Here is a 25,734-nt window from a genome sequence, read left to right on the forward strand (position 1 = left end):
CAATGCCAGGTTGCCACTTACATTGGACCATCACATTAAACAATCAGAAAAGCTTAAAGGTTAGACTGACGCTAGAAGTTGAATGCTTGCCAAAAAATTAATGACAAACCATAAGGAAACCATCCATACGAAGCTTTTACGAGGTTTCAAGATTCTTGTTATATCAAGACACGTGACATACAGACAAGAGAGGAACATGATCTAAACTAGTCAGCGGCCAAACAAGCTGAGAAAGAAACCTGTAAACACCAGTCAAGATCCACTACAAACAGCCTAACCAAGCACCCTATCTGTCGTCACCATCCCAACAAAACACCAGTCAAGAGCTAGCCACTACCGGAACCAAGCACTGGACTATCTCATCACTTCAGCCAGCAAAACGTCAACAGACAAGACAGCTCAAACACTACCTCCTTGAAGTCACTGCAACTAGCATAATCACCAATCCAATAGGAATCCAGTCAAGAACCAAGCATGTATGTATCTCATCACTTCAGCCAATCAGCTCGAACACTACCTCATTGACCAATGTCCCCCAAGAAGAGAATTCAGTTTTTGTCTTTTGTCTACAAGATTTTTCCACAGATTAGATAGTTCCACAGATTAAGCCAGTACCATAACGAAAAATAGAGTACCCCATCAACCAACGGACAAACTAGCATGCATGGATCATGTACTAGAAAACTTAAGAATCATCATGGGATTTCATCAACAAGGTTTTGTTCACATTCGATGGATCATTCATTACACATAAGCATCTAGCATTCTTCCCACATAATCAATCAGAATTTAGTAAATCCATGAAAATCAATGAGACCAGCATCCATTCTTACACTATGATTTATTTCTAAGTCCTAGTCATTACTACAACCAAAGCCTTGCTTTGTACACACATCGAGACAGGAACATGCACTTGATCGAGACCTACCACACAAACAAAACGACCAAAACTGACAAATGTACAGCACCATAACACAATTAATTGCGATGCCTACTCAGGGTCAGCTGAGAGAACAGCAAAACAGAGGGAGAAACTTACGGAAAACAGAAAGGAGGAGCTAGTGCAGACAAAGCTTGACAACGATGTGTGCATGTACATAATGAATACTTGCTCTTGTGTTTAAATCAATAATGCAAGAAAGTCAAATTAATGTATTCCCTCCGTCCCATATTAAGTGCAGAAATATTACATGTATCTACACGCTTTTTAGATATAGATACATTCTTATTTGGACAAATTTGAGTCACTTAATATGGGACGGAGGGAGTACTTCTTTATTTTGCACATGATATTTTAGGCCTCGTAAAAAAATGACCAATATCATCAAACATTCAACAAATATACATTCATCTTCATATAAAAACACATAACAAATGCACTAACCAATGAAATCACTGCAAAGTTAGTATACAAGCTCAGGATGTAGTGTCTACCTATGGGGTTGGGGTCTGGATCAGTCCAGTACGTGTATGGTGGTCTTTCCTTCTTGCCAACCTCCAGCTCCTTCCAAATATCCAAATAAATGAATAACTCTTCCAATGTAAGGCCATATAAGGGGAAAATGGCATTGATTAGCTTCTCTACTTCCAGAAGGGTGTAAGCATAGTTCACAACTGATTGATGGTCATAGGATGGACCAAAAGGGTGCTCAAATGGATCACGGCAAAGAGCCACAAGAATCCTGCCGAGAGCACGTTTTGTTTCATGTTCTTTGAGCGGTCCTCCAGTTTCAGAGCAAGGCCAACTGACTGGGCTAGCAGATGCCAATCCTCCTCGCATGCCTTGGGCCTTACGTGCCCAGTAGTCAATCATGGGGTGCAGACCTTTCCGCTCGCAAAACTCCATTGGGAAGAGTTCTCCTAACTTCTCCAAGACAGCTAGTCCGGAAGCTCTTCTAAGGTTACCACCATCATGATAAACTCCCTACGGAGCACATGATTGGCTCTACAATTGCGTTGTATCCTTTCTGAAGGAGTTCTTGTTACAGAGTGATTGGTTATCCATTTCTTGTCAACCCATTCCTCTTGAGAGATCAAACGAAGATAGTCATCCAAACATGCCGGAAAAACGACGTCACTTGGGTCAATACCTGTGGATAACTTCACTGCACGGCCAAACATAGCATGCAGCGCAAGAAATGGAGATGTGGGACGTTCCTGGTCATTTATATCAGTCTCCTTGAACATCACTGCATTGTGTTCAGGTGACCAAAGCATGTTGTCAATCCTGAATAAGGAGCTTACATTGAGTCCCCTCATTAAGTTGACGGCTGCAAGGTCAGCACCGTGTCTTAGTAGAGAAAATCCCAAAGGTCCCAGCTCAATTAGACTTCTCCTTGAAAATGGACTCTCATTCAATAGATCAACAATTCTGATGAGGCCTGTTACGCTAGTGAACTGAAGGATACCTCCACGAGTTAGGCAGTCTTCAAAATGCTTCAGTTTCCTGTTATCAAGTTCATAGTCTGCATTGCCTCTACAATACAAAAACAAACTTGTCAAACAAACCTATTGTGAAAATATTAACACATTTGGCAAGACAAAAAGAAAATGTGATTTTACTAACATCACTTGACGAATTACTGGAGGTCTTTGTCCAAAAGTGCTAAAACCTCGACCCCTATTGGTTCTGAAAACAGAGGAATTTGAAGGTGCCATCAATTTCATTTTGGAATTGCTTAGAACAGTATGGTACCCATTCCCGACAAGATGACCTGACTGTGCGCCACCACAAATGAGAGCCTGGCTCTTGATGAATGAAGCAGTGATACTACACTAATTTAAGTAGATGTGCTTTGTAAAAAAAGTATCAATACTTGGGATTGTCTTACATACCTAAGAACTAATAAAGTGACAAAATCATAGATTATACTAGATGCATCCGTAAAACGAAATCAGGGTCAATGTACCCCCAGCACACATGATCTTAATACATGGTGTATTCATTTCAACAAGGTTTTGACCATGCACTAGATTGTTAATTGGTGGTTTATATGACATCAAATTGGTACTAGTAAAGTTTTCAAAAACATAAACTATGTAATGCTAAAACAGGGTCCACTTAGCCATACATGACAAGTGCCATTTTGCAAATGGCAGTGGCACAACTGATGTCCTGTCAGATTAATGTAAAACCATGGTGCATGATGACCATGGTACCATTCATTGTCTCATTTCAACACACAAGATTCTAATCTTATTGGCAGGTAGAATCAATCACTCAGACCACTAGCTGCAACCTCGGGAATGCCTCAACCCCAGGAATCAAGCAACAAATCAGCTACTACACCATACTACAGCGGTTTCAGTCGGAAACTCCATGGTGGGAACAGTGCGGTCAGCCCAGATCGAACGGAAAAAGGCAGTGGAAACGCCCCGGTGGAACAATGCGATCAGCCCAGGTCGAGCGGAAAAGTCAGGGATGCGAACCTACGTTAGGGTTTAGAGGTTCCAGTCAGGGAACAGTGCGATCAGCCCAGATCGAGCGGATTAGGCAGGGGATGCGAACCTAGGTAGGGTTTGGCGCTTCCAGTCAGGAAGGCCGCGGCGGGAACAGTACGATCAAGCCAGATCGAGCGATGCGAACCTAGCGTAGGGTTTAGGGCTACGGCGACTGAGCTGGAGGGAACGAAGGCCGACGGCAATGGAAAACATGGTCGACGGAGTAGTCGCCGCTGTCATCACGGAGAGGCGGAGCGCCGACGGAGTAATCGCCGCTGTCATCGCGGAGAGGCGGAGCGCCAACGGAGTAGTTGCCGTTGTCATCGCGGAGAGGCGGAGCGCCGACGAGAGGACTCCGCGAGACAAGACCGTGTGTTAGGATTTAGGAAGCTCTAGAGAATACTGCGATGGAAATGGTGGGGGATTTCCAAGATGGCTTTACCTTGCCATTTCGCGGCCTAGTACCAGTTTTTTTTTCTTTAGAACTTCGGCCAATTATTAGTTTTTTTTTATTTAGAAAGGCCTAGTATTAGTAGGCACCGTCCATTTAGTGGCGTTGGGCATGGGCCATCACGAAGCGTCACCAGGACCATGTGCCCGATAGATGGCCATCGGGCCAGGCTTTGTGCTTGGCCCAGCACATATTTAATCGGGCTGGCCCGAGGCTCCCCTTTGACACACCTGGGCCTCAACCCCAGGCCCATCAGGGGAAAATAATTTTAAGAGACCAGACCCTCTGCATGTTAAAAAATCTAGCCGGCACCTCCCACAAAAATCTAGCCTGCACCTCCCATACTGCCGAAAAAAGTGGCAGGCCGGATGCGAAATGGGAGGGACGGCTGGAGTTGCTCTAAGCCCAGCCACTAAATGTTTGGGGTGCTCTTAAGTGCTCTGATCAGATGCAGACTTACAAGCATACCATCCTTCCTGTCGAAAGAAGAGGCTAAAAAGGTTCTCAGGTGATTTGCTATGCTGTTTTGTACAAAAAGAATGTCGAAGCCCGAATGTAAATAGTTGAAGAATAGATGACTGAGCTGGGCGTGTGTGCTTTATCGTTTTGCATCCTTTTTTTTTGGTTAATTGAACTTCATACATTTACCTTGAGAGATTAGCAGTAATACAAATCCTTGATCTCCTCTTGTAATTGACTTGATTTCCTCTAGACAGACCCATGTCAAGAAACAATGAAGCGGGGGAAGCATCATTAGCTAAATAAAGAAAGAAGAAGCTAGATGAGAAGCTAAAAAGGCTGAATGAATTGGTTCTCTCAGAGATCTTGGTTGCCGGGTTCTCCTCTGGCGTTATTTACATTTCTACAGTGGGGGATGCAGCGATAAAAAAGGAAGCAAGGGCAGGACACACGACTCGGCATAGGGTCTGTCTATTGAGTAGACGCCTGGTTTTGATTCAGAAACCAGTCGCCTGGTTTTTGATAAAAAATCAGGCGCCTACTTTGTGTGTTAGTTTCAGTCGCCTGTTTTCTGCATTTTTTCAGTCGTCTGGTTTTTTGGCCAAAACCAGTCAAATATCAAAAAGGCCAGCCGGTTGGGCAAACAAGCAAAATCTGCTAGTTTAGGCGCCAAAAGAAAACACAGATGCAAACTACTAGCTTTGATTTTGGCCAAAAACTGTTCTATTCTGGCCAGAGATATTCAGATTATAATCCTTCTGCCCGAAGACGGAAGAGCTAAAGCAGCAAATACAGTGCTAAAAAAATCAGAGCAAATGCATAGATGCTCACTGCAATTACAATACTAAAAAAAATCCGAAGACATAAGAGCTAAAGAAGCATCCATAAACACACATGATTAGCAAAACAGACCATTCAATGTTATGCTACATGACCAAAAGCTAAGATGCTCAGTGAATCTGGAATCCTAGGTTACAGGACCAAAAGCTTTAGATGCTCAGTGCATTTAGAATCCTAGGTTACAGGACCAAAAGCTAAGATGATAGGTGCATTTAGACTAGTAAGTTTTACTACAGCAAATAGCCATGACCATGACAACTGGATATCCACATGAACAAATGGCTACTACTTGCAAAGGTCATTCAGAACCTCTTGATGCAGACTGCTAAACGAGATATCACTTGATTTTGTAGTGCAAACCTGTTTAAAAATTATGTGTTCTTTTGTGCACGGAGATGTCCAGAGAGATTCAGACTCGAAGCTTCCTTCCACTACAGTATTTATGACTGCAAAAAAATTACACATAGGGCAAAGAAACTGAAATTGACTGCAAATTACAGTAATAAAGTTCCCAAATTTAGATAGGAGCTAGAGGAGCTGCAAACCGGTTCTCTTCAATGCAGATACATTCAGAATCCAAAAATCCTTCCAAGGCAACATTCATCACTCGAAAAATGAAAATACATGCAAAAGATTAGATCCAAAGTGCATTTACAGTAGTTAGTTCCCAAAATATAGATAGGAGCTAAAGCAACTGCAAACCTGATCTCTTCTATGCAGAACCAAAATTATCAAAAACAAAGGCAAGCAATAAACAACATTCATCAGTTCAAAATGTACACATAGGCAAATCTTAGATGCTGGCTGCATTTACAGTAGTGAGTTCCCAAGACAGAAAAGATAGAGCAGCATCCATTTACACACATGATAGAAACCAACTTGCAAAACACAACATTCGTTACAGGACCAAAAGATTGCATGCTCATTGCATTTACAGTGCTAAGTTCTACTACAGCAAATAAGCATGACCTATAACCATTGGGTATCCATATGAACGAAGAGACACAAACTCCAACTGACAAAATATCATTCAGATCCCCCCGCCCCCACCCCTTTTTAAAAATCTGCATAAAAAAACAATCAAAATTTTCAAACCTGTTATAAATTCTGTTATAAACCTGTTATAGCTCTTGTCTCAACACACACAAAATGTTCAAATCATCTGGGCATAAAAAAGAGCTCAAAAATTCATAAAATGCAAACATTTAAAAAAGAAGCACTTGCTTCAATCACTCGAGCTATTCTGTAGCAACTATTGTAATGTATTATTCAAGAAATCTCAATAGAATAATAGGACGTAGAGAAGTACACAGAAAGCAAACCATGCCCACGTACTGCCACCAAAAATTCATACACCAAATACAGATTCAAAAAATTGAGCATCACCCAAGCAAAAAGAGCGAACCTGTTTTATTTATGCAGCCACCGACATGGGGGACTTCATTTTCCTTCAGGGAAATCCCACACCAATCCACACAGCATACATATGTTCAACTTATCTTGGCAGAAAAAGGGAACCAAAATTCATAACAATGAATATTTAAAAGACATGAGAACTGTAATTATAAACAGGGGACAAAACTGCACCCGGCCAATCAGCATGCTGTCGGCTATAATATCTTAGAAAAGTACAGAGCAAAAAGAAATAGACCTTGCAAATAATACAAAGCTGCTTGCACCTAGATGAAAAGCAAAATTTTAAAGAGGAAGTAAAGCAAAATGTTGCTTGAACCTAGATGAAAGAATACAGATAATACAAAGCTGCATATTGACGAAGACATGTACAAAATGTTAAAATTAGATGCTGCAAAATTAGTAACAGAGGAGATAATGCGATTATTGAAGATGAAGAGTGCAATTGCACTTAGAAATGCGATTATTCAACAATTAGCTGAGAACGAACTGCACACGCACTATATATATGTTACAAAATGTCTGTTTTAGTGCAAACTTGCACTAAAACAGCGACAGTATTTAGGAACGGAGGGAGTACTTGATAAAATACATAAGTTAACCATAGATGGTAAGTTATCCTATAGGTAATAAGTTCAACAAGCATAACCGAAGAGGAGGTCAGAGAAGAGAAAGTTTACAACCCCTTGCAAAAGGTATTGAGCTCAGTTTCCAAATGTGCCTAGTTTCTATTATGGGACAGACATTTTGTAGTGGGCTCTGCATATTCTCTCTGCTCTCATCTTACTTAAGACTATATGACTACCAGATTTGGATATGGAAGACAAGACACAAATACCAAAATATGCAATCCTAGAACTGAGACCTGGTAGAATCCAACAATTGCAATTTCCAACTTTCTAAATGGACTGCAATTCCAGCACTTCAGAAATGCAATTGCAAAAGTTCACATAGAGAATATGATAAAAACCCACCCTAGAATCAGAAAATAACCATGAAATTAAAATGGATCATATATCTAGATTAGATTCAATCAAAATGCACATAAGCAAACAAAAATGTATTGAGTACGGTACAAATTACACTTGATCCCTAGTCCCTAGTCCTTGTAGTCAACTACCGTCCCTAGAATTAGTTTCAGAATCAACCCTACAGCAGCAGGAGCTTGGGTATGACTAACTTAATGCTACAAATAGCGGCCCATCAAATATGAAATCAAGCGCTCAAATCAGCCAAAAAATCCAACACACCACAAGGGAAATGTAAACCTAAAAGCAGCAGAGCTAACCCACTAAAACAACATAACGAACAGATGTTTCTCTGGGGGTTTCGTCGGGCACAGAGGGGACGAAGATGAGAACTCACCATTCGATGCGAACAGAATGCGCCGCCAAAGACACAAGTTACTGAGAACTCACGTCGCTTGCTGCCATCAACTCGCGAAAATCCCCCCGAATAAGAGGAAGCAAAAATTAGCCGCAAGTAACTGAAACAGAACACCAATTTGACAGGAGACAGAGAAGCAAAGCCAAGAGCAACTCACTGGAGCGTCGGCGACGCAGATCGAAACCCCGTACCTCTGATGTCTTTGCCTTGAAACAACGGAGAGAACAACGAACAAATCAGAACAAAAAATGGGTGAGGAATCGCTAATCGAAACAACGGAAACGCCGGCGAACTCACCAGCCGTAGGAAGAGAAGAAGCCTTCACCATCGCCAGCGAGCAGAGATGCAAATCGCTTTCGTCCCTGTACCTCACCCCCTCCTTGGAACTCTTTGACGCAAACACCTCACGAAAGCAAAAGGCGACAAAATAAGGGGCTCACATTAAATAGAGAGCGGTCTCGATAGAAAAGAAAAAAGACAGCATGGCAAAACAGTGGACAAAAATCACTAAAGACAAATAGCAGTAAAAATCAAAGGCATTTGTAGAAATAAATAGTTAGCAAGTCACTTAAGGTATAATAATTTGTCTATCAGTATATGTTTTCTAATATAGTACAAGATATAGTACTCAACATCAATGACAAAATTAAAGGGAACTACAAACGAACACACAATGACACTTTTATGAACTGCAATTTGCTTAAGCTAAAGGTGCAAAATCATTAAACTCACCGCAATTGCACTTGTATGGACTGCAATTTACTTACGTTGCAGGTGCAAAAACAATATAAAGTAGATGCAACTGCAATTAAAGTCGCTGTGATTGCACTTGTATGGACTGCAATTTGCTTAACGTACAGGTGAAAAATAAATATGGATGCAATCCCAATTAAATTCGTTGCAATTGCACTTGTAAAAACCGCACTTTGCTAAAACTACAGGTGCAAAAACCATATACCCAGATGCAATTGCAAATAATTGTATACAAGTATAACTGCCACAGAATATGGGTTTGCATACAAAATCGAACATGCAAGACCTAACTGAAATTCTGATATTTGAATTATAAAGGCATGGCAAAAAATGGGTTGCAAAATATTCATGCTACATTGCCCCTGCTTGAGAGGAGCAGCACATAAAGGAACAACAAAAAAAATGCCAGATATTCAAATAGGAAAAACGCAAGGTGAGATACTTATGATTGTGTATGAAAATAGAGTGACCGAGAGAGATGACACTTATACTAGCTAGCACCATAGAACCTGGAATTTGGAAGAAATTTTTCTAGTTCTAAAATTACTTTCAGTGGGCATATCCATGGGGATGGGGTGACCTATCCATGAACCATAATCACACAACACATCACCATAAATACACAAGGTAACCTAAGCGTTTGACGGCTTATTGTTCTGAACCTAGTCTGAATCGCTACTAAAAGCTAGCCGGAGATTCAGAACAGATCAAAAAAAGGGTTCAACCCTACATCACAAAACGACAACACAACCCACGCACAAGGGTAGTACAACCGTACCCCAGCAAAGTCAAGCATCTCGCTAGCCCAAATCTTCTCCGAAAATAATTAGCATGTGCTCCCAAAACCAAAATCCTCCACAACCTCCCTGCAAGAAAATGAAACAGAATCACTATTGTCGAGAAGTGGAATTACAGGTGATGCCATTGAGCATACCACTATTGATGAGATCCCTGTAGTTGAAAAGAACCAGAAGTGGCATTACAGAGGTGTTGATTTTAGCAAAGTAAAAGATCCATGTAGTTACTTTCGGCAGCCTAAATATCTAAAGCTAAATTTCACTTACTACAAGCTAGAACTACAGCGAAAATATGGAGATTGCACTTAGTATGTACTAGAATTGCAGCTTTGAAACACGTGCAAATATATTTGCGAGGGGCTGCAAAAAACATATACTTGGAGCAGTCACAAAAACGGTGGGAAAATTACAATTGAGATAGATTGCATAAGTTAGAATACGAAAATTGAAACATAGTTTGAAATTATACAGAAGGCTGAATTGCATCAGTGCAATTATCGGTGCATTTGGAACATATATAGAGTGCAATGTGAATGAAAAAAAGTAGAGGAGGCAATGCAATTGCAACTTCGCAACATTATGATTGCAGTGATAGCATAGTGCAAAACATGCACGAGAGAATGCAATTCAAAAAATAGACAAAGAATTCTATTAAGAATGACAAAGAAGACTAGAATTTCAACAAAGTTAAAGGTTGCAGAAACAAGCACTCCGTTTAGGACATATTTCATAATGGCTAATGAATATCAAGCAATTAAAATGCAGAACCATGGTAGGAGCTTCATGCATGGTTGAGTGCAAGCAAAATGACAAGATAAACATATTTCTTTTGCATGAGTCGCCCTAAGCAACTGACGAATAGGCAATATTTGAATCAGAAAACATGATGTTGCCTCAAGTGTGTTTAACATTGCAAATAAGCAGTAATAAATCAAATACAACTTGCAAGCATGCCTTATTTCAAATGGAGGTAGAGAAAAGAACTGTAGTCCGGAGAATCTTGCTGCTCTAAAGGAGTGGCAGCATCACCATTTGCTTTACTTCTCGACATGCTGCTTCCACCCATCTCCTTGAACTGTAGTCCAAACAATCTAATTATCATCCTTTCGCACAAACAACTAACTGAAGGAAGAACAGAATGTGTCATTTATGCAAATTCTGACCTGCACGGTCGCAGCTGTCACAGTGTCCAGAATGGTGATGGTTGTATAGCTGTTTGACTTCAGCCTTATCATTCTTGCTTCAAGATCAACTGAACTCTTGTTTGGCCCTGAAATTTGGATTAAAATGTTGCTATATTAGTTCTAAAATAAATTACTTTCAGCTGGCATAGCCAAAAAATATTCAGGAACAGAAACAACAAACAAATCATAAAGCCACAATGCTCGAACTGAACTACCCATTAGTCTGAATCGCTACTACAGCTAGCCGGAGTTTCAGATTCAGAAAAGGTAACCCTACATCACAAACGGCGGTGCAACCAGCAGCACAAACCCACCGAATCAAACACCCCGCCAGCCAAAAAATCTCCCTCAAAAATAGACACTATCATGTGCGCGCAAATCCGCCACAAAACCTCAGGAAGTAAACTGTGGGAACAGCCATTTCGCCCGGACAGAGGCTACCTTGACAGGCCGTGAGCAGACGTCGCCACCGACGAGCACGAAATCAAACCTGCCCTTGCCTCTACTACCTTTGCATCTTCATATCCACCCGAATAAAATGGGAGAACTCCACCACCAAAAATGGAACGGAACGACCAAACTCACCGGATGACCCCTCTAGTTGGCATCACCGCCGACAAGCACAAAACGAAACCCCCTCGAACAGGCGCTAGCCTATGCTGTCTTCGCCTCGCCACACAGAGAGACGGAGCCAACGAGAGAACGCAAGCAAAAAAAAAAATCAGAGACCAAACACAAGCGCGAGCAAACGAGCCTTCACCTCTACACATCGCGGCCACGGTGATGTACGAGCCCAGCGTCGGCCCGCACGGCAGCACTTGGTCCTCTCCTCCTCGTCCGACGAAGCCGATATGGTCCCTGCGAGAGTCTACGGGTCAGAGCAGACGCACGCCCGGGCGCGGCGACCTTGCGGGGCGGGAAGAACTTGAGAGGCGACGGAGGACCGCGCCAGCACGCCCCGCACCCCGCGCGGTCGCCGTCGAGGTGGAGCAGACACGCCGACGCCGAACCCGCGTGGGACGCGCAGAGGAGGGAGGACAGGGACACCATAAAAATGAAGAGGAAACTCAAATCCCCATCCCTTTCCCCCGCGGGAAGGCAGCTCGCGGCGGGGAGGCAGCCTCCGACGAGCAGAACGGCCTCCTCCCCTTCCCCCGCATCCTCATCCCGTCGCTCCGAGCTCAGTCGGCAGAAGGAAGAAGAAGTCTCAGAGGCAGAAAAAAGAAACAGCGGTCAGAGCCACCAAAAAGAAAAAAGACACAAAGAAAATGCACGAATCATCAAGCATGATCGGACGGCCACGACGGTCGCCTGCTTTTCAACAAAAAAGCAGGCGCCTGTGCTATAGCAAATCGGTTTGTTTTTTTGTTTTTTGAGGGGAACCCGGCAACCCCTAGTAGTCCTACCTACGCGCACGCCCCCTTGAAAGAGCCTCCATTTATCTTGTTCACCTCCGTCTGGCAATCAGAAGCGAAGAAACAGAAAAGTGGGCCGGGATCTGCTGTGTGAATGGTTGATGGGCCGTGGGACCGTGGCCCAAGTAGGTGGGATCTCCTTATAAGAGCGACGAGCCGCCGCCCCAATCGCTGAACAACCTTTCTTCCACCCCACCCGCCGATCTTTCTCCCAATCTCAAACAGAGACGTAGCGTTGAAGGCTTGTTGATCATCAAATTCAGGTATTATTCATCTAAAGTCTCCATCTGGTCGATTTGTTTATTTTCTGTCCTTTTTATCAGAGAGGCTGAGATGGTCCAAAGTTTTTGCAGAAACGAATATGAACCGGCGGTTTGTGAATCTGGTGATGAAGAACTACGCCGATTGCTTTTATTCTTTGCGCCGCATCGATCCTTACAACATTTTCTTCTACGGGTCAGCAAAAGCAGCACTTGAAGCCGCAGATGAAGCTGTCAAGAAGAAGGAATATTTTCCAGCGATGCAGACCCTGCAGCTGCCGAGCCCATGCATGAACTTCGCTGCAGCCACCCCCGGCGGCAACCTGACTATGTTCGCGCTCTTGAGCCACCGCGGCACCAGCGAAGGCAGAATAGTCTACGGAAAATCAGATGGCGAGGCCGAGCTGTATGACGCCGACAAGAATATCCACAACTCGCTGGGCCGCCTCAACGACCCCAAGGGGATAGACCCTGTGTGCCTGCCCGTCGTGCACCCCGACGACCCGGACCAAAGCATCATGTACGTCTTGGACAGGTACCCCGAAGAGAGGGAGGTCGGGAGGGCCGTTAATCGGTGCTTCGAGGTCCTCGAGTCCGTGCCCAAAGAGGCTGCTGCACTGGTTCGCAACAACACGACCTGGTAGCGTTGGCGGCGTCTTCCACCGCCTCCATTCGTTCTCGAAGATGGGTACGTATCCTCCACCATTTCCTCCTACGCCACCAAGGTCGACGGCAATGGCTATTCCACCATCTACATATCAGCCAGTTCCGGCATCGGCACCTACAGCTTCGAGACGGCACGCCGTGACTGCAGTCAACGTCTAGGATGGAGGCGCACGGAGGAATGGAGTCGTGTTGGGCCATGGCAGCTGCCATTTGTTGGCAGTGCTCAGTACGTTCCTGATTTCAATCGATGGTTTGGTTTCACCCTCCAAGCCCCACCACCTGTGTGCTGTGGACCTCTCCACGATGGACCATGAACGACCACCCATTGTACAGCAAGTTTGGCCAGATGTGATCCCACCTCAGGGAAAGGAGTGGCTTGTAGTATATATCAAGCTTCTCGACCTGGGCAATGGCAAGTTTCTCATCGCCAAGACTTTTGAGGAAGGACCATACAGTCGGGAGTTTACTGTGCTCACCGGCATAGAGATGATGAAGGCTGGTGGTCAGAGCCTTCAGATGGTCAAGCACAAGTGCGCCCGTTTTGACTTTGACCACGAAAGCATCGACTGGGTGCTCTGAATGAATAACAGCATTGAGTTGGTGCTCTGAATGAACAATAATCTTGCATCCGCATTTGTAATGCGGTCACCGATTACGTTGCTAGTAGGTGATCCATTTGCATAATTAAGGGTATGTGTGTTCAGTTCAGGCGGGGCATGAGATGGTTTGCGAAGAAAACAATGTATCATGTTCAATTATATAATGTATGGTTGGCTGGTTATTTTCTCTGGTTGGCCGATATTATGTTCATAGCATATTCGTTGGGCTTACCTGTCAAAGGGTTTGCGGGTTGCAAACAGAAGTCCAAACTTATTTGTTTCTGGGTTTGTTGCTCGATACTTAAGTTGTATTAATAGACACATGGTTTTCTTTAATGAAACCGGAGGGAGTGCCCTTTGTTTGTCAAAAAAAAAGGGTTCGCATGGGCTAAGTGTGATATTTACATGGTCCATGGAGGCCGTTTTGATATATTTGTCCATGGTCTTTAACTGGGCTCTGGACACCATATTTGGGTCTGTGTTATTTTCAGGGATATGTGTGCTTGTTCCTGCGTTATTTTGGGTGTGGTTATTTTTCGACCATCTGACTTTAAATAAAAGCTCTTAGATCGCAGTTGACATATTGAATCCGTTGTATTAAGATCTGAGAGTCATCCCCAACGTTCCATCTCTCGTATGCTATCGTTGATTAATGTCCGACGGTCAAGTGGGTCGGCTGATCTCTAACTAAAAAATTGTATACTTTGGATAATGCTTACTCAAGTGTCAAGATGCACGGTTACTCAAGAAATAACGTGAATAATTCAAGAAGGCTCCTAGGGTCCCTGCACCGACCGAAGACAGCAGCCGCCGCGCAACCTTTAGGGCTGCAGTTACTGTTTCTACTCTCAGTACAAAATCTCTCTCACTCGTCAGAACTTAAATTCTCGATTATCCGTATAAGTTTCTAGTAACAGTCCAGTAAAAATAAATTCACAGCGGAAGATAGCGAAAAAGACACCTAAGCAGTTGTTAGCAATTCCAATATAGAAGTACAGTACTATACATTTGGCCATCTCTATCTCTCGTTGACTGAGAAGTGAGAAGTAGTTGCAGTAAACTACATACCATCAGCCTACTGTCGTCGCAACTGACACTGACAGGACCATGTATAGCATTGCTGCAGTTCGACCTACCAAACGTGATAACCTACTGTATGAAAGTCTTCTGTCTAAGGAATTAAAGTAAGAATTACGAGCATTCAGTTCCTCCTACCCAGCGCAGGACAGCTGGGTCAGAGGATCCAAATCTGCACCGATCGCTGTTAGTTCTGAACATGTAACACAAGTACACCGGAACAAGTACTACAACCAACCAATCACACGGTTTCTCTCCGAATAATTACAAGTTACTCCTCCGTTCCATAATTTTTGTCTCAGATCTGATAAAAAATAAATGTACAAGTTACAAGTTACAACCATGGACCACATCGCAGAATGCAAGGCAGAGTACTCCGGTTCAGAACCAGTTAAACCTTGGACGAAAGATTGGTTTAGAAGATGTGGAGGATGTCGTGGATGAAGGCGTTGCAGAGCGGGCAGGTGGCGCGGGCGAGCCGGAGGTCGCGGGAGCAGAGGCGGCAGAAGGTGTGGCCGCAGGGGACGAACGCCGCGCCCTTGTGCCGCACCATGCACACGCAGCAGCACGCCCCCACCATCTCCTCTTCCTCCTCCTCGTCTTCTTCGTCTCCGGCGTCGGCGCGGGCGTCTTCGTCATCATCGTCTCTGGCGCCGGCGCCTTCTTCTTCTTCTTGGTCGTCGTCTTCCCACTGGCTGTCCGCCTGGTCCAGCAGCGCCATGAGCGACACCGCGGCCGCCGCCTCGCCGTCCTTGTCTCCTGATTCCTCCTGGTCGTTGCGGGGCCGGCTGCCGATGTTGGTGGCCGCGGCGGGCGGCGGCATGGTCGTCGTCCATGAGGCGCTCCGGCGCCGGAGCGACCTCCAGCTGATCATCATGCCACGGCTGATGGCGTCCGAGAACGACGGCCCTGCAGCTGGCTGATCACCGCCATCGTCGTCGTCGTCGTCGTGTGGGAGCTTGAGGATGTCGCGGACGATGGCCTGGTCCGGCGTGGACAGCTGCTCCGAGAGCGTCATCGCCCGCCGCCGATCCATACTGCTTGGTGCTAGTGCTGGTGAGCAGTGAGCTGAAGGTGATAGGGGGCGGTGGTTGAGGAGGAGCTAGAGCGTAGAGGTGGCGTGCGCGCGAGTGGGGAACTGGGAATCAAGTGCAACTGGGAAGGAACGACAGGAGGTTGGACTTGGGGTGTCTCGCGGGCTTTTTAAACTCTGCTTTGCCGTTACCGCTTGGGGTTCACCGTGATTCCTGGCCTGCGGTACCTATTACGGAGTGGAGTAGAACTCTACTCTGACCAGATCGTCAAAGGTACAGTACCTTGAACAGTACGCACGGCACGTACGTAACGAATGCGTGCAAGCGACGGCGATGGGGCTTCGTCTCTTTTTTTAAGCTGTCGCGCACGCGCGTGAGAGTTCGTGTCATACGGAGATCCACCTCTCGCTCGGTTTTAACAAATTTAAGTCGCTTGATATAGGACAGATGAAACAGTACTACTCACTCGTGGAACCCAACCTCTCGTCTCGTGTTTCGCCTGGCCCGTAGCAATGTGTCGGGGTCAGGCCGCGACAGACTCGATCGAAGCCATTGATTTGATTGTATGTACACCCCGTACCGTACCGTGTACCGAAACGTAGCCGCGTATTCGGTGCCATGAAGAAGGCTAATTAATCGCTCAGCTAACTCACTGTATATACATAACCACTACGGTGCGTATGCTTGTTGGCATTTTCTGGCATCGTCTACGTACTTAACTACGCGCGCGCACACACACAGAGACAGAGGTCAGAGACAGTATATATATAACCTTAAAAAAAGATGTCAGAGAGACTGAAGAGAGAGTACATGAGCAGGAAATAAAAATAAAAATCGGGTGAGATGGCACCGTCACTCAAACAAATGAATACTACCACCAGCTGCATTATATTCTCCTTTAATTAGTCCTGTCCATTTCTCACGTACGTAGCTACTAATCCTGAAGCTAATTGCCGTGGGGTCAGGAGGAGCAGCATCTGGCGCAGTCGGGAACGTACGACACGAACGCGACGTGCATGCCTTGCCTGTCCCCCGCTCTCCCCGTGATTAAGGCGCGCAATAATCGGGCACCTCAAGAAGAACAAGACACAATTCCCGGATCGGGCAACGCCTTCCTCCCCTCCCAAGCTGCCAGAGCGGACGGCCAGCCTGTGTAAATGGCGCCTTTTGTTTTGCTAGCTTTGCTACAGACTACAGCCCTTCACCTACGCTCGCGTTCGTGTTCGTGTACGTGACGGCGTTCGTGGGGTCTGATAATTTGTTTGTGTTATTACTACGTGTATACCGGCCCGGCTGAGCTGGGGTTTTGAACGCCACGATAAGTTTACCCTCGTGCAACGGAAGCGAGAGTTCTAGCGTCAGGCGAGGCAATTTTTATTGCCGAGTAAAGTGTTTTTCCGGCCAGATACGATTCATTCGCTCACAGGAAGTCAGGAACCAAAGGGACTTGAGATTTTTTTTTATTTTTTTTTGAGGGCTGGAGATTTTTTTTCTGAGCGAGATATCGGAGGAAGAAGCAGAGCCGAGTCCTTTTCTCGTTTTCGATTAGCCCGTTTGCTTTTTTTTTTAGCAAAATTAGCCCGTTTGCTTCGCCTGCCAAACGGCGTCGGCCCAATGGGCCGCAGAATCTATCTGTCACGGTCGGACCCCAGTTGAGTGGTCACGCCCGACGGCCCGGGACAAAAAAACACATCCATCCATATCGATCCAGCAGCAGTGTTTCGTCCTACGCTTGCTCCTGCCGTCTCGCGCCTCGCGGGATCGAGTGGTCCTGCACCCCGGCGTACGTCGTGTCCCCAGCGGCAGGGAGTTAAATCGCTTTTGGAGCCTGCCTTCAAAACACCCCTAGTACAGAATTTCCGCGAGATCCGTGTGTTTCGCAATCCAAACAGGGCCACTTGCTATACAAGGATCTACCGGACGGAGTAAATGGCCAGGCAACAGGGATCGATCGATCGGCAGCGCGCGGTTAAAGGCCCTTTGTGCGGGAACAGTCTCTTTTGCATGCATGGATCACGAGCCAAGGACATCTTAATTCTTCTTCTTCTGAACTTCTCCCACTGTGTGCAGGATTCACAAGATCCGGGGGGAAACCCTGGATGGTTTTGCCCTCTGTGCACATGATGCTCAAGGATTGGTTCGTCAGCTGCGCGCGGCGTGTTTCTGAACGAATTTTGCAGCCCCTGGATTCAGAGTTTCGGATATGTGGACTAAACAGAGGCAGGCTAAAGCAACAGGGAGCCAAGCAGCCATGGATGGAGCTGGGTTGTCACAAAATATAATCTCACCAAACTAATATGTCCATACATATACTAACAAGATGTCATCAACTTTCCCCCTAGTCAACCAAAAAGAAAGGGAAAAAAAAGCACTCCTGCTGCCTACTACACAGAAACACACTACCACCCCTAGCAACAATCCAGCAGAGGTTAAATCTTCCAGCAAGGACTAACTAACAACCCGAGTGCGCACAACAAGCATCTGTTTTCGCCACGAAAATCAACCCATACACCCCTGGGTGGTATGCCAGGAGGGTCACACGGCGAGGCGAGAGGAGGAACTAGCCCATTGTCCTTGTGATCGTTATGGTACCCTTTCTCCCTTCAGTGTGGATCTTCGTCTTGTGAACCACAGGCTTCCCGGAGATGGCCGAGGCCTGGTACGAGGCTGGCCCCTCGTCGCTCTTGTGGCGTATCTTGTGCGGAGGCGGGGCGTGAATTTTCTGGTTTATCTCCCTCAGAGTGATGCCGCCGTGGAAACCGCATGGCTTGATGAGCTCGAATGGGTAAGCCACAGATGTTTTTACCTTTCTTGCTCTGATGATGTTTTTTCCAGCTGTGGATAAGAGAGCAAATACATGAGCAGAAAACACAAAGACTGCAAAGAGAACGATGCATGAAAAATAGTCGAGTCAATTGTGCTTCGGCCAAACTACCAGTAGAATCGGACAAACCTTTCAGAGGTGTAGATCGACCTTGCAGAGGTTTCTTCTCAATTCCGTTAGACTGCTCCTGTGCTAAAGAATCCCTAAGAGCTGAAAATTAAACAGAAAACAAGTGTCGGTAGCATCAGTAGCTTCATAATGACGATAAAGACCAATAATTTGTATCCTGGGAACACTATAGTACTATACTAACCAGAGATGTTGGCTTTTACCAGAGCAGTAGTACTAGTAGGACTATTCCTGTTTAAAAGGATCACAAACCATGAGAAAAACATCAGTTTAATGAAATACTGCGCAAGGTGGATATCAAACAAACTTACGCTTCTTCTTCTGGCAGGCAACGAGGGTCACTATCTTGAGAGAAATCAACTAGCCATTGTTCTGGTAGTTCGTCTGTCCCTTCACAGTTTAACAAAACCTCATCACCTGGAATCACCTCTAGAATTAGGATAAATGGAGATGAATCAACTCGGTCAAACAACTAGCAGAGATGATGGAAGACCTACTAGAGAAATCCAAATTCACTTGCAGATTTTCCGAGAGACCATCTGCCAAAGGGCACTCCATCTACACATAACGGAACATCATATATACATATTGATGGAACTAAAACACTGTGGTAGTGCATTTAACCATTATTCAGACACAGTTTACAAGCAAAAAGTACTAATGCATACAACCTTCATTTTTTAGACGGGTGACTTAAAAATCCATCTAGAGCATGTACCTGAACACTTTCTGGACAGAACTGTAGCATGCGTCTTCTTTTAGCTTGTAAGGTTTCTTTTCCTTCATCAAAATCCTTGGTAATAACATCTGCATTGCATCTACATGAGGTCACTAAACTGGAAGCGTCTTTTGGGTATGCACCAAAAAGGTGAGATATGATATAATGGATCTTAATTGTTTCAGCAAGAGGCGTCAGATATTACAAGTGAAACTCATAGTTCTGACCTTAGGTGCATCCTGCACAATTCAAATCAAACCTATATGCGTGCACGAAGCCAGATTATTACTAGGCAAGACATGGGTTTCACTCAGCATTATCAACCATCATGTTTGTATAATAAAATGCAACCAGAGATGCTTGTACAGATAAGTTACTAAAACTATCACGAAGCAGAAAGTTATAAATCAACTACAGTACTACACGGCACAGGTACAAACAGAGAACATATCAAGAAAGGAGGAAATGATTGTATGCGGACCGTTCAATTCAGAATATGGATATTACAGACAGACACTAGATGCTAGGCATCCTCCTCTGTTAGTGGGTGGTGAAAGGTAATCAGCATATACACTGGAAAAAAAATCCATTACCTCCTATATCACAGAACTGAAAATCTATGTCTGTACACTGTCTTATTGGAGTTTGCTCATCGAACATGCTCCAATCATCATCCACACCAGAGTTTGCTTCAGCCCACAAGGAGCTAGATGGAGCTGCGAAAGGAGAAGTAAAAAAAGCTCAGCATTTTAGTATTTGCAGTTTTAGAACAGGACTGATGAAAAAGGATGTTGCATACCAGGCAACAGATCTTTCTGAAGATCAAACTCCTGACTCTGCCATCCCCACATCTCACTGCACGAAAGTTCCACAATTTAGAGCAAAGTTAGGGATGATTATTCATGCAAAAAAGTCTTGTTGCTAACTTCACAAAAATGAGTGAGAGTGAAAATGCAGAGCATATATCTTCCCACATGCTTATATCATACAACAAGAGCTGCAACCTGAACAGTAAAATTGCATTTCCGCCTGAACGAAAATGATGTATCTAAGGTTTAAAAAATTCATATTTGTTTATAGAAAAAAGGTAAAAAATTCATCTTGGTATTTCTAGTAACATTTCAGTGTTTTTCATCTTGTGCGGAATACCAGAATGTTCAATAACCCCAGGCACCGTAGACAGGCAAAAGTTTGCAAAACAGTCTAAACAGCGCAATGGCAACTAACAGCAAAAAAGAAACCTTCGATGATTAAGAAAGGTGAGGCAGCCTCACCAAACAAACAAAATGGCCAAACACGGACTAGTCAAACAGCAGGAGAAATCAGAGCACGCCACGAACAAAGGCAGCAACTAGGGTTTAACAGCGAAAGGTAACACCAACGCGGGCAACCTAACCCCTTAACCAACCGAGGCACACAGTACGCCACAAAAGGAGCAAAAGGAGAAACAAAAACCGCAAAGCTTCCGCCAAAAGAAGCCATGACCTTTTACTCCCAGAATTGGAAGTCCTTTCCAATCCTCATCCCAACACCGTACGGCGAGGCGACGCCATAGTAAGGATCACGAAGAAGAAGAAGAGGAAAGAACAGGAGAAGAAGAATAAGAAGAAAAAAGGCGGTGGCAGTTGCTAGTACCGCACCAAAACCGAACCTATCCGCCGTACTACGGAGGAAACGAAATTGGGGGTGAATCGACAAGGACGGACGGAACTAAAGCTGCGACGATTAAAACAAATCGCGATCTCGCGCCATCAGAAAACCCCCTCGCCGTACGACGGTTGAAGATGAGAAAGAAACCCGAGTTGGGGGACGGGAGGGGGTTTCGCCCTCACCTCTGGTCGTCAATGCCGCCGCCGAAATCCATCGCCCGCACAACACCCGCACGGCCGCGAAACGCAGAACGGGGGAACTGGATGGATCCAAGATGCGCTCCGCTACTCCTCCATGGGACGAAACAAAAGGCCGAGAAAGAAAGAAAGGAAAGGAAAGGAACCGGAGTCGGGGGAAGGCGAAGTGGGGAGCGGGTGGAAGGAAGAAGCGGGGGGAGGGGAAGTGGGGCGCACTGGCGTTTGGGGGCAGTTTAATCTCACTTCTCACCCCCTCCACAGCACCGCTCTTCTCCTCCTTCTGCTGTCCCTTTCTCTCTCTCTCCAAACCAGACAAAGCTTGCGCTTTTATTTACTGCTGCTGATGCTGCGTCTTCTGCTTCGCTCGCTCCTGCTGCAGCGCAAGGGGGGGCGCGGAGCCCGAGGAAGACAGCACCGGAGGTTGAGTGAGAGTGACGACCGAGGATTATCCTATGACTAATTGGGCAAGCTTGGGTGACCGCGACCCATCATTAGTTAACTAATCGGGCAGCAGTGAGTGAGCGAGGGATTAGGGAAGGGGAAGAAGACCAACCAACCCACCTGGTGCAAAGACAAAACGAACCCCAAGCTCGTCCAAAGAGGCTTCTACGAGAAGGAAGCAAAGTAACAGTACATGGATCGGAATTCTTTGGGCGGCAGTAGAATTCGTGCGAATTAATGTAAAACCCGGATTTGCATGTTTTCTTACGTGGCTGGATAGTAGTAATCCGATAAGATAATGCGACGCGTGAACTGATTAATGGTTTCATTCTAAAATAAATAAATAATTGATTAACCTTAATGGTTTCCTTTTTTCTGCGTGATTGCAGTGTCGTCGTCTTCATCTGCTGGGGACGTGATTCAAGGAGCAGAGGAAATAAACATGAGCAGCAATGAATGCATTATTAACCGGGGGGGGGGGGGGGGGGGGGGACGGGATCAAGGTCATGGGAGGAGTAGATCGAGCGAGTCCAAAATGAATACGGGGGTGTTGCTTCATGTGACTCGTGGCATTGATTTTGATTGGATCGAATTGAAAACTCCCAAGCGAAAATCTCGTACTTTATCTTTCTAGACTGACATGTGGCCCGCTTGTCAACTGAAAATCTGGTCCCACTGACGTGTGGGGGCGAGGCAAGAGGGCCCGCTTGTCATGCGAAATCTCGTACTTTCTCTATCCACCCTGGACTCCTGGAGGCACATGGGGGCATTATGGTCAGAAATGAAAAGAAAATGGGGGAATGTCAGCCTCCTGATTGGTCGGACGAACGATGGAGAATTGGAGATATGTTTTTCTATACGACTCAGACGAGACGGGGGTTAAAATAGTGGATTTTTAAAGATTAGCACGAGATGGGGGTGCCATATTTACGTGGCGCCTGATTCGTCGTCGTCTCTGGGTCGTGATGAAAAATAAATGGAGAAGTCAACAAAATGGGAGTGAGATTTGGATCTTGATCTACCCGCTAAGTACAGATCTGCTTCGGTGCGACGCGGTTAAAGTTTTTTTGGACTGGCGTGTTCGTCGCACCGTCCTGCGGTAGCACACTCGAGATTGACAGATCAGCCCGTGTTAAGACTAGTCCGTATATAAAATGCACTAGAAAAGGCTAAATTACATGTGAAGAAAAAGCAGCATAATCACTTCGTACTTATAAAATTTAACTACAGGGAGGGCTGTTAAACTTACTACTCCGATTCTAAATTATTGTCGAAATATTACATGTATGTAAATTTTTTTAAAAATAGATACATTTAGACAAATGTACCAGCCGGGAGACGCAGCAACTCAGATAACGAGAATTTGGCGTTGTCCAAACGAACCACTCTGCCAACTGAGACCAAAGGGATTCTGACGACTACAGATTTACGGCAAAACAGGGATCTAAAACAGACATGACGACAAGGTGGAAATATTCCAATAGCTTGTTCTGTCTAACGACAACTGACCTGCTATTATCATAGGAAATCTCAACAGTAAAACACACTAATATCGATGCAGCGGCAATCCAAAACTAATCTCCTCCATCTCCGTGTGCACAACGTACACGGGACAGAACGGACGGTCAGCAAAGCAAAAAACCAAACAAAGCAGATCAGGCTTCGAGGAACTAAAACAACCTTCAGAACAGTGCGAGTACCAAGAGGATAGATGCATAGATTATATTAGGGGATGGATAAACAAGTCACCACACAGGCCAAAGTACCCAAATCATACTAAACAAAGATCCCCTAATGACCTTCAGCTATGGCACAGAACCAAAGCTTCACAAGTTCTTTTCAGACTTCTTGCATGTACTCTCAACGATAGATTAAAAGGCTTTTCTAGGCAGCAAACAATTAAGCTGCAACAGCTTCTAAGCATTCGGAGGCAGCAGGAAGCCTCCAGTCTGGTGAAGCATGGCGTCGATCTCATCGCCATCTTCCATCTCGAGCTGAAACAGTTCCCACACAAGAAAGGTCAGTGACTTGTAATATGAGTTTGCCTTTGATGAATTAACAGAAGAAAAACCAGACGCACCTCGTCAGGAGTCTGCTCTGCACGGAGCCTGCGACCATCAAACAGGAAGGCAATGGCAGTCATGTCCACAGACTGGCGGTCGCAGTAGGCATTCATCAGCTTCTTCAGCTGGGTAGACCTCTTAATGCGGAAGAACACCTCATTGCCGTCCTACAACAAACGAGTGCAGATAGATAAGACTAGGCACTGAGAACTAGAATTCCAAAAACAAGTATTCAGATAGATAAATATCCCAGTTCAATGCCAAGTATCATCAATGGCTCAACGATTTCATCTATTAACATAATTGATGAGCAAATACATGAAGTGCCCAAATGGACAGAAAAATCTAGTCCTCGAATATAACTGACTACTATTTTTTTCTACTACGATGTGCTTCTACAGCACGACAGCAGAAGAAGGCATTCTGAACTATGCTACTCCCTCTGATCCTAAATTCTTGACTAAAATTTGCCTAAATATGGATGTATCTATTCTTAAAAAGCGTCTAGATACATGTAATATTTCGACAACAATTTAGGAACGGAGGGAGTACTACGAGGTACAAACATGCATACATTCTAGCAGTCCAGCCCCTAACAAATTTCCTGTCTACAAACAGACAACAGCTCGTGTGTATACTGTCAGTAGAACATGATTTTTTTTCATGAAACTATTGCCTTGCTAATTGTATTGAAAATGGATTCCTTCCTGGCAGATACAGTACTTCACAAGTTCACAGTTGGCACAAAACAAACAGTGACCAGTGCCCTATCAAATTCTTTCTTTATTACTGAAAGATAACAGTGTGCATTGTGAAAGTTGTTTAAGTGACAACTTTGCCTCCTTTAGCGGGTTCAATCATATAAGGGAATTGATGATGGAATTATATTTCACTCAGAAATGCTCCACAACATGGAACAACGTGTAGTTCTACAAAAAAAGACTGACAGTACAGCAATTGGTTCTACCATATAAGCACCAAACAGACATAAACGAAGACTAGTTCCAACAAATTCTGGCAAAGTACAAAGTAGGATTCAGAGAAGTACACATGAACCTCATATTTACCAACCAAATTTCAATATGCTGACAATATTAATTGAAGAACTGGGACTTCGAAGGTCAGACTACACCACATCAACTACAAGCAGTATATGCAGATTATGACCAGAATCCAAGACTGCAAGTTTGCTTGCAGTTGCAGCACTGTCGAACAGACCCAATCACAGCACAATAGGCACATCATACGGCCAAGTAATCCCAAAGAATAAGAGTACCGGCCATATGGTTGGATTACAGTGTTTCAACTCGCCACTGTTCCCATTGTCTAGTACTGCTCTGCCAGATATTCAGCATCCAGTGACTAACCTAGGGTATATTGATCAATCGAGGGAGGGCATCTTAAGAATACCTATTCCCCACGGTTCAATCTAAAATCTGGCGGGCGTACATCTATCTAAGACCTACAGATCACGCAGCACAGAGGCGAAACCACGGACGCAAACTACCGAACCGCAAAGGAAACCTAGCACAGAGGAACAGACGACATGACACCGACGGGGCATGGGGATCCGGCTAAAATCGACGCGATTCAACCTACACACGGCGACGATCACGGCTAGCGCAATCTGAGGAGGGTAGCGGGGGGGATAAGAAGGAGCGGGCGCTGACCTGACCCTTGACCTTGAGGTTGATGTGGGCGCCGCCGCCCTCGCCTCCCGCCGGCTTCTTGTCCTCCTCGCCTCCCGCAGCCGACATCTCCGACGGTCCGCCTCGCCGAGCTCGCCTGGTGTCAGATTGATCTGCCGCCGCGAAGCAGGATGTGAGCCCTGGTGTTTGTGGATGTCTCGCCGGAGGAGGCGGACCCGGCGGAACTTATAGGACGGCTGCTCAGAACTGGATTTGATAACGGGGCCTGGAGTCCGCGGCGCGATCCCC

The 25,734-nt window shown here is 45.2% G+C and overlaps 4 protein-coding genes and 1 long non-coding RNA gene across 18 annotated transcripts; 1 reads left to right on the forward strand and 4 right to left on the reverse strand.

The window, feature by feature from the left end:
• Positions 1-78: 78 nt before the first annotated feature.
• On the reverse strand, positions 79-9,611 carry LOC104582927. 12 transcript variants are annotated; one of them, XM_024459028.1, is made up of 10 exons: positions 9,522-9,611; positions 8,288-8,393; positions 8,148-8,196; positions 7,970-8,030; positions 6,597-6,690; positions 5,737-6,255; positions 5,552-5,637; positions 4,541-4,649; positions 2,567-2,714; positions 1,293-2,476 (listed from the first exon to the last, which is right to left on the reverse strand). In XM_024459028.1, exons 6-10 carry the CDS (start codon positions 5,789-5,791, stop codon positions 1,879-1,881), a joined length of 996 nt encoding a protein of 331 aa, XP_024314796.1. In that variant the 5' UTR covers positions 5,792-6,255; positions 6,597-6,690; positions 7,970-8,030; positions 8,148-8,196; positions 8,288-8,393; positions 9,522-9,611; the 3' UTR covers positions 1,293-1,878. The 12 variants fall into 12 exon arrangements, 1 of the variants encoding a protein (XP_024314796.1); XR_002963157.1 differs by having other exon boundaries at positions 2,567-2,629; positions 4,541-4,600; positions 5,737-6,690; XR_002963158.1 differs by having other exon boundaries at positions 4,541-4,600; positions 5,737-6,690.
• An 877-nt stretch (positions 9,612-10,488) lies between these two features.
• LOC106866272 lies at positions 10,489-12,118 on the reverse strand. Of its 2 annotated transcripts, XR_002963166.1 has the most exons (4): positions 11,735-12,118; positions 11,485-11,582; positions 10,704-10,810; positions 10,489-10,615 (listed from the first exon to the last, which is right to left on the reverse strand). It is a non-coding gene; the product is annotated as an uncharacterized LOC106866272 (long non-coding RNA). The 2 variants fall into 2 exon arrangements; XR_001406476.2 differs by having other exon boundaries at positions 11,485-12,109.
• Positions 12,119-12,312: 194 nt separating this feature from the next.
• Positions 12,313-13,854, forward strand: LOC104582928. Of its 2 annotated transcripts, none has more exons than XM_010234437.3 (2): positions 12,313-12,402; positions 12,493-13,854. In XM_010234437.3, the coding sequence occupies exon 2, from the start codon at positions 12,501-12,503 to the stop codon at positions 13,041-13,043; it is 543 nt and encodes a 180-aa protein (XP_010232739.1). In that variant the 5' UTR covers positions 12,313-12,402; positions 12,493-12,500; the 3' UTR covers positions 13,044-13,854. The 2 variants fall into 2 exon arrangements, with proteins under 2 accessions (XP_010232739.1, XP_014754348.1); XM_014898862.2 differs by having other exon boundaries at positions 12,320-12,402; positions 12,484-13,854.
• Positions 13,855-18,031: 4,177 nt separating this feature from the next.
• On the reverse strand, positions 18,032-21,503 carry LOC100843140 (protein XRI1). The gene is made up of 9 exons (XM_003564881.4): positions 21,279-21,503; positions 20,246-20,301; positions 20,040-20,162; positions 19,447-19,535; positions 19,226-19,286; positions 19,040-19,145; positions 18,913-18,959; positions 18,729-18,809; positions 18,032-18,610 (listed from the first exon to the last, which is right to left on the reverse strand). Exons 1-9 carry the CDS (start codon positions 21,308-21,310, stop codon positions 18,336-18,338), a joined length of 870 nt encoding a protein of 289 aa, XP_003564929.1. The 5' UTR covers positions 21,311-21,503; the 3' UTR covers positions 18,032-18,335.
• Positions 21,504-23,428: 1,925 nt separating this feature from the next.
• LOC100843641 (small ubiquitin-related modifier 1) lies at positions 23,429-25,734 on the reverse strand. The gene is made up of 3 exons (XM_003564883.3): positions 25,468-25,734; positions 23,815-23,964; positions 23,429-23,728 (listed from the first exon to the last, which is right to left on the reverse strand). Exons 1-3 carry the CDS (start codon positions 25,552-25,554, stop codon positions 23,651-23,653), a joined length of 315 nt encoding a protein of 104 aa, XP_003564931.1. The 5' UTR covers positions 25,555-25,734; the 3' UTR covers positions 23,429-23,650.

This window comes from Brachypodium distachyon, chromosome 2, assembly GCF_000005505.3.
Source record: "Brachypodium distachyon strain Bd21 chromosome 2, Brachypodium_distachyon_v3.0, whole genome shotgun sequence".
In the NCBI taxonomy this organism is placed as follows: domain Eukaryota; kingdom Viridiplantae; phylum Streptophyta; class Magnoliopsida; order Poales; family Poaceae; genus Brachypodium; species Brachypodium distachyon.

Coding starts and splice junctions, on each gene's coding strand:
- LOC104582927 (XM_024459028.1), bottom strand. CDS start 5,791: ATGTTGCCTTGGAAGGATTTTTGGATTCTGAATGTATCTGCATTGAAG. Junction 4,650..5,551: donor AACACATAATTTTTAAACAG/GTTTGCACTACA, acceptor TTCTTTATTTAG/CTAATGATGCTTCCCCCGCT. Junction 2,477..2,566: donor CCAGTAATTCGTCAAGTGAT/GTTAGTAAAATC, acceptor TTTGTATTGTAG/AGGCAATGCAGACTATGAAC.
- LOC104582928 (XM_010234437.3), top strand. CDS start 12,501: ATGAACCGGCGGTTTGTGAATCTGGTGATGAAGAACTACGCCGATTGC.
- LOC100843140 (XM_003564881.4), bottom strand. CDS start 21,310: ATGGATTTCGGCGGCGGCATTGACGACCAGAG. Junction 20,302..21,278: donor GGCGGCATTGACGACCAGAG/GTGAGGGCGAAA, acceptor ACTTTCGTGCAG/TGAGATGTGGGGATGGCAGA. Junction 19,287..19,446: donor TCTGTCCAGAAAGTGTTCAG/GTACATGCTCTA, acceptor CGTTATGTGTAG/ATGGAGTGCCCTTTGGCAGA.
- LOC100843641 (XM_003564883.3), bottom strand. CDS start 25,554: ATGTCGGCTGCGGGAGGCGAGGAGGACAAGAAGCCGGCGGGAGGCGAG. Junction 23,965..25,467: donor ACCTCAAGGTCAAGGGTCAG/GTCAGCGCCCGC, acceptor CGTTTGTTGTAG/GACGGCAATGAGGTGTTCTT. Junction 23,729..23,814: donor CAGAGCAGACTCCTGACGAG/GTGCGTCTGGTT, acceptor GAACTGTTTCAG/CTCGAGATGGAAGATGGCGA.